This window comes from Histoplasma capsulatum, genomic scaffold (genome assembly GCF_000149585.1).
Source record: "Histoplasma capsulatum NAm1 scaffold_1 genomic scaffold, whole genome shotgun sequence".
Classification (NCBI taxonomy): Eukaryota; Fungi; Ascomycota; class Eurotiomycetes; order Onygenales; family Ajellomycetaceae; genus Histoplasma; species Histoplasma mississippiense.
The window spans coordinates 6,354,294-6,365,184 of NW_001813982.1; the positions used below are offsets into that span (position 1 = coordinate 6,354,294).

A 10,891-nucleotide genomic window follows, 5' to 3' on the forward strand; every position below is an offset into this window, starting at 1 on the left:
GGGGGACAGTTTGCTGCACCTTAAGGATAGCCTTTAAAGAACTTAACCCACGCCCAAGGGTCCAAAGCTCCCCCCCTTGGGAATCTATGCCTATGTGTGGAGCACTGCGCATATAATTATTGTTTAATTGTATGTCGGGCTCACCTGCTTCGTATCACTCAGCTCACACAACGACAGAAAATAATTTTTTTTAAAAAAAGAAAGAAAAACAATATATAATCCCAAAAGACAATTCTTCCTCCTTTTCTCCTCCTCTTCTTCAAGCTTCTTCTTTCGCTTCCTTCCTTTGAATCCTTATCGTTATTATTTACTTATGCATCACTCAAGAGGCGGGATGGTACGTGGTTTTCGTCGTCGCGCTTGTTCGTGAAGTTTGCATATTGCAACACCAGTCCGTTTGGAGGACAACCTGGCTTTCGTCTGAGCCAGTTTAGAGACCGAGTGAGAGATTTTGAGAAACTGGAGGGGGGAGGGAGAGCCAGAGAGAGAAAGAGAAAGCGACACAGAGAGAGAGATGGTTATAGAATCGATGGATGTATTTCTTTTCAAGATAGCTAGATACCCTGGCAGGTAGAGGTCGAGCGAACTGACGGAGGGCAGCGTGCGGCAGGAGGCAGCCTTCAGGAGTTCAGCTAAGAAGCGACAGCTATATATAGACCTGAGGCAAATGTGGATATGGAGGAGACGAATGGACGTTGGTTGGAAGGGACAAAAAAGAAAGAGATTCTGCTCTCAAGACCATTGAGCAGAAAACAAGAGGTATAAGGGTCAGAGAGAAGCATGAAGAAGAAGGGCAAGTAGAGAAAAGAGGAAAAGAAGTTAACGGAGCTGTTTAGCTACGAGACACCTGCATACACAGTATATTTAGTTTTAGCTTTTGGAGTGCCCTCTCCGACGAACAGCACAAACCTTGCCGCTCTTGAGTTAACTATGATGCACGTCATTCCAAGCATATACCGGCCCAGACCATAGAACTGCGAAAACCTTCTTCGACTACGTTGCCAACTTCCGCTATCCCTACCCGCCGCAAGCTTGGTTATAACTCATAACCGAGGTGGATTTTGACAATTCTGATCCTTCCAGGGCTGTTTCTCTCGTTGCATTCAAGCTTTCACCCCCTCCAGCTTGACTGGGTTTCTTCGAGGCCTCTTCTCCAATGCCCCAACCAGTGGAACCGTCACCCAATTAATTGGGCGCGGGTAAAGTTCTGGTTCACCCAAGTCCAGAGTCCAGGCCCTCATTTTGCTTTCATTTATCGCCATCCCTATTTGTTCATGGGGTTCGGCCCCCAAAGTTATTGAATTTATCCACCGGCTTATAAGAAGTGCTAGGGTCCCCCCCTGTTATAGATGCAGATTATATATTATTGGTCAATTTTGGCGCGCGCTTATAATAACTTCAGCCTCATGATTTGAAACGGCAAGGGCGCGGACAACTTCAACCAACATCAAGAACTCCAAATATACAACAACGACTATAGAAGTTTTTTGCCCTGGGTGTACCACCCAGTTGTCTTTACTACGAATTAAACTCTTCATGCATTGGCATATCGGTATAGCCCGTTTGTTGATTACATACATAGCCTTTGCAAGCTAATTACCCACGGTTCAGCGGGATGCTTCAATCCTTCCGTCTACGTATATAACAACCTCCCCGCCTGAGCACCCCCGTACCGAGTGGCTCTATTAGCTGCCAATAACCAGCCTCCTGTCTCTGCAGTCAGCATCGTTTTCCCGAACCGGTCGTAACTGCTACAATCTGAAACAGGCTTCGGGCTACCATCCCTGCTTGTTTGCTGTGGACAACTACTTCCGTGTTCGTGCTAAAAACCGATATTTTTCCCCCTCCTGTTTGTTAGCGTGCATCTGTGTGTGTGTGAGGGGGGAAGTTGGTGGCATTGAATTGGTGGCTGGCTAGGGGGAAGGTGACGATTACTTTTACTTTTGACGGATTATTTTAAATGTTGGTTTTGACAACGAACGTCACATCTATCTGCACCAACATTGCGACCCTTCGGCGCGAATTGGAGTCCAAGGAAGGGCCCTACTTTTTCCAGTAGAAGACGGCATACGGGTTCAGGCCCCGGATGAAAATCAATTCCCTGTCTCAAATTTTATGGTAGGTAGAGAAGGCGAGTCAGAACGTTGTTCAATATTCGAAAGGGATACATCCCATTGTCAATTTTTTCGGGTCCCCCTAACCCTCCCTTTTTTTTTTTTTTTTTTTTTTTTTTCGACGGGATTTCTTTCTTGTCTCTTTCTTGTCTTTGCAACGACTCTCGAAAAGCAGACACAAGCGGCACTCTCTTTTCCAATTTTGCTAATTACAGATTTACTGGCCTGTAGTTATCAACTTGTCAAGCATCATATACAGAGGCTCCATTGGACATTCGCTGGCCTATATAACAGAACACCGCTGTCACTCCCACCTCCACCGCTCCTGTCACCATGGGTCGACCACAGCTCTACTCCCCCCGCCAACCGGATAGCCCCTCGAGACAGCTTATCCTAGAGCTTGCAAGGGACCTCGAGCAGGTCCGTCTACACAACAATGAGCTCAAAAAAGTACGAGCCTACGAGCGCAAATCCTTTTATGAGCATCTAGACCGTCTAGATCGAGAGAAAGAAGAGGTACATAATGCGGCCCTGACAGCCGCAGCCGCCAAACGTGATGCTCTCAGGCTTGAAGCTGAGGAGACATTGCAACTCCATCTACGTGCCGAAGAGGAGGAAAAGAGACGGAAAGAGGAGTTGGAAAGGCAGAAGAGGGAAAAAATTGAGCGTGAGAAGGCCGAGAGGGAGCGTCGGGAGCGGGAGGAGGCTGCGCGAGTAGAAGCTGTGAAGAAAGCTCAGGAAGAGGAAAAGAGGAGGAAGGCTGAGGAGGCTGAACGGGCACGGAGGGCCGCGGAAGAAGAAAAGGCTAAACGGGATCGGGAACGCGCGGCGCACGAACAACGGAAGCAGGAGGAGGCTAAGAAGGAGCAGGCCGAGGCCAAAGCCGCGGAGGAGAAAAGGAAGCAACAACAGCAGCAGGCAGAAGAAACGTCAGCAGCAGCAAAGATCTTGGGGGGTTGCACATCGTACTCCCCAGCAAATCGCGGAGCATCAGCGATACCTCGAGCTTCACCAGCATCTCAAGAAGTTCCGGCGGTATATGATAGGTGAAACGAAGAAGAATCCAATTCTGAAACAACACATGGGTGATATGCGCCGGACTATAAAGAAATGCGTCGGCCAACTCGTCGCGGATGACAAGATCGCGAACCGCACTCCCGTAAGTTTACCTCCTCGAACCTTCCCACCACTCTAGTTTGTTCTGGCCTACGAACTCCTCGTATGCCACAACACACGTATCCCGTTTCGTTTACAAGTTATTTTCCTTCTTCTTTAACTAACCAACCCGCCCGTGAAAATCCCGGCCAAAACTAAAATGTCTAGACCAACGAAATAACCACAGTCCTCAAGAAAGCCCTCGCCCTCACCGAGCCCTCCGTCGACATACGCGAGTTCCTCGCTTTTCCTCCCCAATATCTTGCCGCTAGCACCAATGAGGCTGAAACTAAAGCACCTGCCCTCCTCCTCTACCTCCTAAACATTTTTTCAAAGGCCATAATCGCCCAGCTCATTGCCGAAGCCGGCATAACCCCAAAGTACGCCGAGCCCCTAGGCGTCCTCACTGCGCAGATCTTCTCCATGGAATCCTTCACTTACAGCGGCATCTCAATGATCGACGTGCTCCTCGCAAAGTACCATGCCATCTGCCCCGTCCTGTGGGGTTTTTACGGCAACGAGGCGACGGACGTGGGCAAAGAGGCCATCGGTTGGTGGCGCGAGCGCGACGACAGCCGCCGCTTCATACCGCCGCAGACGCACGAGGAGCGCATGATCGGCCTCGGCGCCGGGTTTGCGGCGATATCGCTCCGCAATTTCTCCAAGACGACGCGCAAGAACCCCATGCCGAACACACACTTTTGGCGCGCGTGTGCGAATATCCTGAATGTGCCGCCCGGCGAGGTGCAGGATACGCATTTGCTTGTGTTGAGTGCGCTTCTGAGACACTCTGCATTGAGGATTGTGGGGTTTTGGGGGGATGTTGGGCTGGCGCTGTTGCGGGCGGCTGTTGTGGAGTTTCCGGCTGGGTTGGGGGAAAGGAAAAGTGCGGCGAGGGCGAGTGTGGAGATTTTGAGGGATGTTTTTGTTCGGGAGAAGTGTATTTTGCTTTAAGTCTTTTTGGATCTTCCCCCCCACCCCTTTCACACAACCTGGCACGGAGATGGCGAAAGAGGTGTTGTTTTAATTTTAATTTATCGGGTGGATATCTTTCTACTGATCTCCTTTGACATACAGAAGAAGTTTGTCCGGATGGGGTGGGATGGGAGGGTAGATAATTGCTACCTACCTTTTGTTTCCCTATCACTTACCGGCCTTCACGTTTTACAGGTGTTTGAATCTTTGTGTGGGTTCATTTTGCTTTGCATTGGCGCGAGATCTCGATTCACATATTATACACATTTCTTGAAGAATACACTAGATGAAGACCTTGCAGACTCTTGCTTGCTGGATATACATAGAATTGGGGTATGTGTATCCATGTACCAGAGGAAAACATCCATCTAAGGATGCTGAGATAACTAATATACCAACCCACCATATCATCTCACACACATTTAGAGCTATATAATTTGCCGATCTAAGTGTTTTCCCTATCTTTTCCCTCCTACCTATATACCTCAGCGGATAGTAGTTTGATATCCATACCAACAATTGATCGAATCGGGGGTGGATGGGTAAAAGAAGTCACATCAATGCAAAATGATTACCTCCAAATTGGACCAGATTTTTGCATGTACAGAAGCCGCTGCAAAAAATTTTGTCTCGCCAAGATAATTAAAAAACCGCTATATTAGATAGTGAGCACCACCACAGTATTAAAATGTATTAAAACTACCCCTCATTTAAAATATAAGAGGCTCCCACCTAGTTTCTATTGCCTCAGTTTGTTATCTTTTCATCATCAGTGCTGCTTTCAATCATGGCTCCCAATACTGATATCGCCACTCGGGCGCTCGTGGTGGCTCTCAAATCACCTTATATTGCAAAAACTACCACTGAGATCATGAATATTACAAATCTCTCTGCTCGCCAAATCAACCGTATATATGCCAGAGCTCTTGAACGTGGCTTCAACCCTGATCTCCTCTATCTTACTATCCGTGATGAATTCCTTCAAGATGCCCCCCGCAGTGGCAGACCTACAAAACAGACTTCTTCTATTTGAGAGCAAGTATTAGCGAAGGTGCGCTGAAATCGATATGGACGGGAGAAATCCTGTGCTGATATTGCTCTTGAACTCAGTGAGGAGGGCTTTAATATTGCACCCAACACTGTATGGAAGATCTTGTGAAAAGCAGGCATGAAAAAGACCAAACCTACTCGAAAACCTGGCTTGACCAATAAAATGAAACATGAACGACTTCAGTGGTGTCTAGATCATCAAGATTGGACTCTAGAAGATTGGAAAAGAGTTATATGGTCAGATGAGACATCTGTTATATTGCTTCATCGCCGTGGAGGATATCGAATTTGGAGAACCTCCAAGGAAAGATTCTCTCGAAGTTGCATACGCGAGCGATGGAAGGGGTCTTCAGAGTTCATATTCTGGGGTTGTTTCTCATATGATAAAAAGGGTCCCTGTCACTGCTGGAGTCCGGAAACTGCTCAAGAAAAGGCTCAGTCAGTAAAGGATATAGATTCTCTTAATGAAATGATGGAACCAATCAAGAAAGCAGAATGGGAGCTTCAAAATGGAATACGATGTTTAAACCTTCGTCAACTGCCAGGACCTCAACCAATATGGAAGTGGAAGAAAGAGACAGGCAAGCTATCCCGTGGCAAAAGTAATGGAATTGATTGGTATCGATATCATGTCAAAATCCTTCTTCCAAAGCTCTTTCCCTTTGCCAATGAGTGTGAAAAGGAACGTCCAAATACCATTGTCCAGGAGGATCGAGCTCCTGCTCATGATCACTATATCCAACGTCATATATATGAGATTCATCACATTCAACGGATGCTCTGGTGTGCGAATTCCCCAGATCTCAATACGATTGAACCTGCTTGGACCTGGATGAAACGAAAAACAACTGTCAAAGGAGCTCCACAGAACCGGGCAGCAGCTATAGCAATATGGGAAAGAACATGGAGGGATCTACCACAGGAGCAGATTCAGGCTTGGATAGAGCGGATTCCTGTTCATATTAAGAAGGTTATAGAGTTAGAAGGTGGCAATGAATATAAGGAAGGAAGACTTCACTAATTACACTGTGAAAATTGTGGCGTTTTTAGTGCTTAGTAGTATTCTGTACATTGAATGGAGATCGACGCGTCATTTAGAGAATATGAACTATTTATTATATGAATAAAGTTGTTAGATGTTAAATTTATTTTTAGACTTCCCGGCGATTTCCACCGGCGGTCGAATGCAGCAATTGCAGCGTGTGGCGAAAGCGAGAACACCCTAACCGGATATCAACCGACAACCAAGGTTATTATTTGTTGGTGAGCTCGAGTTTTTTTTTTTTTTTTTTTTTTTTTTTTCTTTTTTTTTTTTCTTTTTCTCGCTTATTCTTTATTATTCGATAAGTTTTCTGTTTGCTTTTTGCATTTATTTTCTTTTCGAGCGAACAAAGGAAAACGTTTGAAGAAAAAGGAAAATTCAAAGATCTTTCTATCGGTTTGGCTTGTAGTTAGGTCTGAAAACTTAAGAGTGTTACGCTCCCGCTCGCCGTTGAGCAAACCTGCGGTAAAAATACAAACTTCACGACTAGAGATACATGGGCTTATTGTTCACTTTACGGAATAGCTCTGATCTACAAGAAAAGTGGTTCGAGAGTTCAAAGGAATAGAGAGCAACAAACACAGATAGTGCTAGTATATATCAGAGAACAAACTCTAAATCAACTGCAAAAACTCCGATTGGTTGTTGTGTTTTGGGGGGTCTTCAATCAGCTCACATTGTGTATGTACAGTACAGTAGTTTTTGCCGGAATGCACTGCGTTTCTCACCCGCCAAAGCAACCATGCTCCGTTTATTAGCTAACTAAGTGGTGGCCCTGAAAGCACTATCCAGGCGAAGCAGGGATGCACATAGGAGGGGCTCTGGTGGAGAAGTAGCCAATCAAACATTGCTGCAATATCAAAGTTAACAACAAAAACCCTATCAACGAAAGTTCCCTGGTATGTGAGGACACAATGTTTCAGAGCAAGGAATTCATTCCCTTGAGATGTTCGCGGGAGTGTTAGTTCTGATTGTGCAGTGGATTCGAAGCTACAGTCTGAAATCATTCTCCCTCTTCCTCAAATAACTTGAACAGCACTAACGACAACATTAACAAATACCCATTTTGTTTTCATCAGGTCGATCTGTGAGAAGTTATAATAATGAAGCAAAATCACCCTGCCTCACACGAGATGCTGGCTCCGTAATCCCAGAAACATACACACCAGAGAGATGCACCAGATCTCAGACCAGGGACGACATAGGAAAAAACATCAATTTGGTGTATCGAACCAGTTTCCCCTCATGCAAGGGCTTTGCAATGGCCCGCTTTGCACCCTTCACACAGATCAGTATGATGGGGGCCTTGTCTCATAGACGAATAAGGGACTGAATCCACCGCAATCCCATTCCATTTTTTGATACGATACACAATCCTTTCAGCATAGGTCTCATTTAAGACAGGTCTGCTGAGGTTGCCACAGCCGTCGCAGCGTTGATGATATACCCTCGCATTGTATTCCTCCCTGGGGTACATTCTTATGGTGATGGCAATTCTTTTGCTTGACCACCCGTCTGTGCCGCATGTTTTATTGTCGCAGATGAATTTGCCCATGATGTTTGTATCGTACTCGTTGATACATCCTGCGGCTCTGTCAACGTCGTGGAAATCGAAATACAGATCGTCCTCTTGCAGCAGGCTTGATACACTCTCGTGGTGCGTCGGATACATGGACCATCTCCCCTTGTGGGAGTGAGTGTCAGTTTTGAATGAATTGTTGCGGCTGTTTGGGTTATGCTCCGGAGAATGAGCTGTGGAGTTTTGAATGTGCTGCTGAGAGCCGCTTCGCTTTTAAAGGATCGATTGCAGCTGCGGCATTCGTACCTCTGAGAGTGAACTGGGGAATCTTGAATGTGCTGCTCGAGATGGTGTGTGCTCTTAAATTTCCGGTTGCAAGGGATGCATCTCTCCATGGTTGGCAAACCGATGACGGGGCGAATTAAACATAAATATTTGATAACCCTGCGTTCAGCCTTCCACTCTCAGGACAACTTGGGAGGCTCCTGCGTGTCTGGGAAGAGGTGATGTTCTGGTTCACCTGTTTATACGTCATTGTTTCGATTAGAAGAGCATGCTTTGCTCGAATGGATCCGGATAATATTTTTTGCTGGACCTGGCCAGATAACGGTACAGTGGCTTACCACGTAATTAATGCCAATGGTCTTTCGCTCGAATATCTGCTGGTTTGTATTGGTATCTGCCCGGTTCGGGTATGCACAGGCTGATGTGCGGTATCGGTACATCGGCCGGCAGGGATGCTATCCTGAATTTGGTCCGCCAGGAGTATGCTGAATGTTGTTTGTGCTGTTTTGAAATCAACACGCTTCTTTCATGGGATATTTATCAGTCTGCTCCACATACTGAGCCCTTAGCTGGTATCACATTTAGCTAACACACTCACAGGCTGCTCTGGGAGTACCCCATGTTTTTTGGCTATCGCCTAGTTCATATGATGCTCTATTAAAACGTGACAATTTAGTTCATTATCAGAAACAACAGCACACAACATCTTTGCTTTTGTTAGCTTTCATTAATACATCTCTTCAAGCATTTTGTCATCTATAAATTTCCAGTGACTTACAGGATTTGAAGGTCTTGTTGGATGGCATTTTAGCAATAATACATATGCATTGCCTTGAGCGACTCACCCCTTACTCTGTACCTCTCTCTGCTCAAAGGAAAATGATAAACCTAACAGTGGGAGAATATTCCTGTCAGGCAAGGAATTTGTATAGTATATGTACATAGCCAGGAAAGTAACGATATCATGCTTAGCCAGGTCTCCTATAGGACAATATCATGTTCTTTCATGCCAATCTTAAAACTATCTGGGAAACCAATGACTTTGACCAATGGCTTAAGTCACAGCTCACCGGTCCATTTATTTAACTTCCTGCCATTCGTAGCTAGCGGCAACAGCTTGGATAGTAATATCTATGGAGAAGATTTTAAAAGGCTCTGGAATTGGTGAAACCCGGCTTGGAACATAAATTAAAACGCTGTACAGCACATACCACTGAAGAACTGTTAAAACCAATGGAAGCGGGACCAGGAGAAACAAATGTATCATAATTCTTCCCATATAAACATGGACCGATTCGGAAGAGCCACCCCTTCTCAGACGTCTCCGTTTGGCGCCATGCAGCACTCGCCCACGACATGGTGCAGAAATAACTACTGAAACTCTGAGTCAGATGAACGGGCGCTGTGCCGATTACGCATTGGATGGGTTAAAAATCTAGCTAGCTGCTGCTCTGGATAAGCGTGGCATTTGTGATGTGTTCACTCCCTGGTGGGGGCAAGAGGATGAATCCGCGCGGTGGAATTTTGTACGGCAAGGAATCTGGGCTGTTGGTATGATTGTGGATGCGAATGGCCTATCGCCAACTTACAAGAGGAAAGAGAAAACAAAAAAAACTTCTTTCGGGTTATTGGTTCATCATGCATACGCTCACAATCAATCCCATTGCATGCCAGAATAAAAACGCCAGACCGAGGTAATCCACGGAGACAACTTGAGACAAAAACCAATCAATCATTGGGGTTGCGTCATCTCGTGGCGTTGGAAGAGGCAATTAATTGATTGGTAGGACGGGGATAGCTGATGAGCTGGATGAAGAAGAAGGTTCTGTGGACAAACATGTCGTCAATTGGAAGGCTGGAGCATGGAGCAACCTCCAAGACATGTGCTGCATACTTACATGTCCACTACTCCGTACATTGCTTCGCTTGGGGGAAGTAGTTAGCCTGTGGTTAGCGAGCGCTTGTGTGGGCCCGCTTTGCCGCCGCGCTAAGTCGGGTCGGGTAAGTCGTCTTCTTTGGGAGGCTCCGGTATAAATTTAAGTTACATGGGTTTCTTTGTTTGGTATCTGCTGGGGCTTGAAAACGCGAGAGAGATGTTATTATATGTTTGCAGCTGATTTAGAGGGGTAACTCTGGGCTCAAGAATTCTCAGAAATAGATGTAAAAGTCGATGTGATTCCTTTCTGTTATCTTTGCCAGAACATAGCAAGTATATCTATATGTACTTTTCGGGCCTGGTAGTGCATGTATTCTGATGAATGTGCAGCTAAAGCCCCTTCTGATTGGTTGGCAGTTGACTTGGCATTTGTGGATGTGCAGTTCTCTGATTGATTGATGATTTATCTCATCAGTTTTTTCATTTATTTTTCAATTTGAAGTCATCTGATTCATCTGTGTGCATTCAAACATGTTCAATACATCAGATTAAGATCTTTAACATATTGTTGTTGAATTGTTATATGATTTAATATGATATTCATTTTTTCTCTGTCATCTTATCTAAAGCTCTACTGATATTCTTGATGTATGAAAGAAATTATATTCTCTAATCAGTGATGAAAAAGACAATGATAAACTGTTTTAAGTGCTGATCATCAATCTTTAATATTGAGTTGATAAGAGATCAGCTTCCTCAGCCTCTTCATTATTCTGTTTCAGAATCATCATTATTCTTTTTCTTTCACTCTGTACTGTTTAACTGCTTAACTGCTTAAGATATTGTAAGAGATAGGAATAGTTATAAGAGTAGTG

The 10,891-nt window shown here is 45.2% G+C and overlaps 3 protein-coding genes across 3 annotated transcripts; 2 read left to right on the forward strand and 1 right to left on the reverse strand.

Moving 5' to 3' along the window:
- Positions 1–2,447: 2,447 nt before the first annotated feature.
- On the forward strand, positions 2,448–4,223 carry HCAG_01823 (conserved hypothetical protein; the record flags this gene model as incomplete). Its single annotated transcript, XM_001544726.1, has 3 exons — positions 2,448–3,149; positions 3,223–3,273; positions 3,465–4,223. 3 exons carry the CDS (start codon positions 2,448–2,450, stop codon positions 4,221–4,223), a joined length of 1,512 nt encoding a protein of 503 aa, XP_001544776.1.
- Positions 4,224–5,031: 808 nt separating this feature from the next.
- On the forward strand, positions 5,032–6,315 carry HCAG_01824 (predicted protein; the record flags this gene model as incomplete). Its single annotated transcript, XM_001544727.1, has 2 exons — positions 5,032–5,212; positions 5,489–6,315. 2 exons carry the CDS (start codon positions 5,032–5,034, stop codon positions 6,313–6,315), a joined length of 1,008 nt encoding a protein of 335 aa, XP_001544777.1.
- A 1,206-nt stretch (positions 6,316–7,521) lies between these two features.
- HCAG_01825 (conserved hypothetical protein) lies at positions 7,522–8,946 on the reverse strand (the record flags this gene model as incomplete). Its single annotated transcript, XM_001544728.1, has 5 exons — positions 7,522–7,614; positions 7,676–8,060; positions 8,479–8,641; positions 8,739–8,777; positions 8,919–8,946. The coding sequence occupies 5 exons, from the start codon at positions 8,944–8,946 to the stop codon at positions 7,522–7,524; spliced, it is 708 nt and encodes a 235-aa protein (XP_001544778.1).
- Between the last annotated feature and the right edge of the window lie 1,945 nt (positions 8,947–10,891).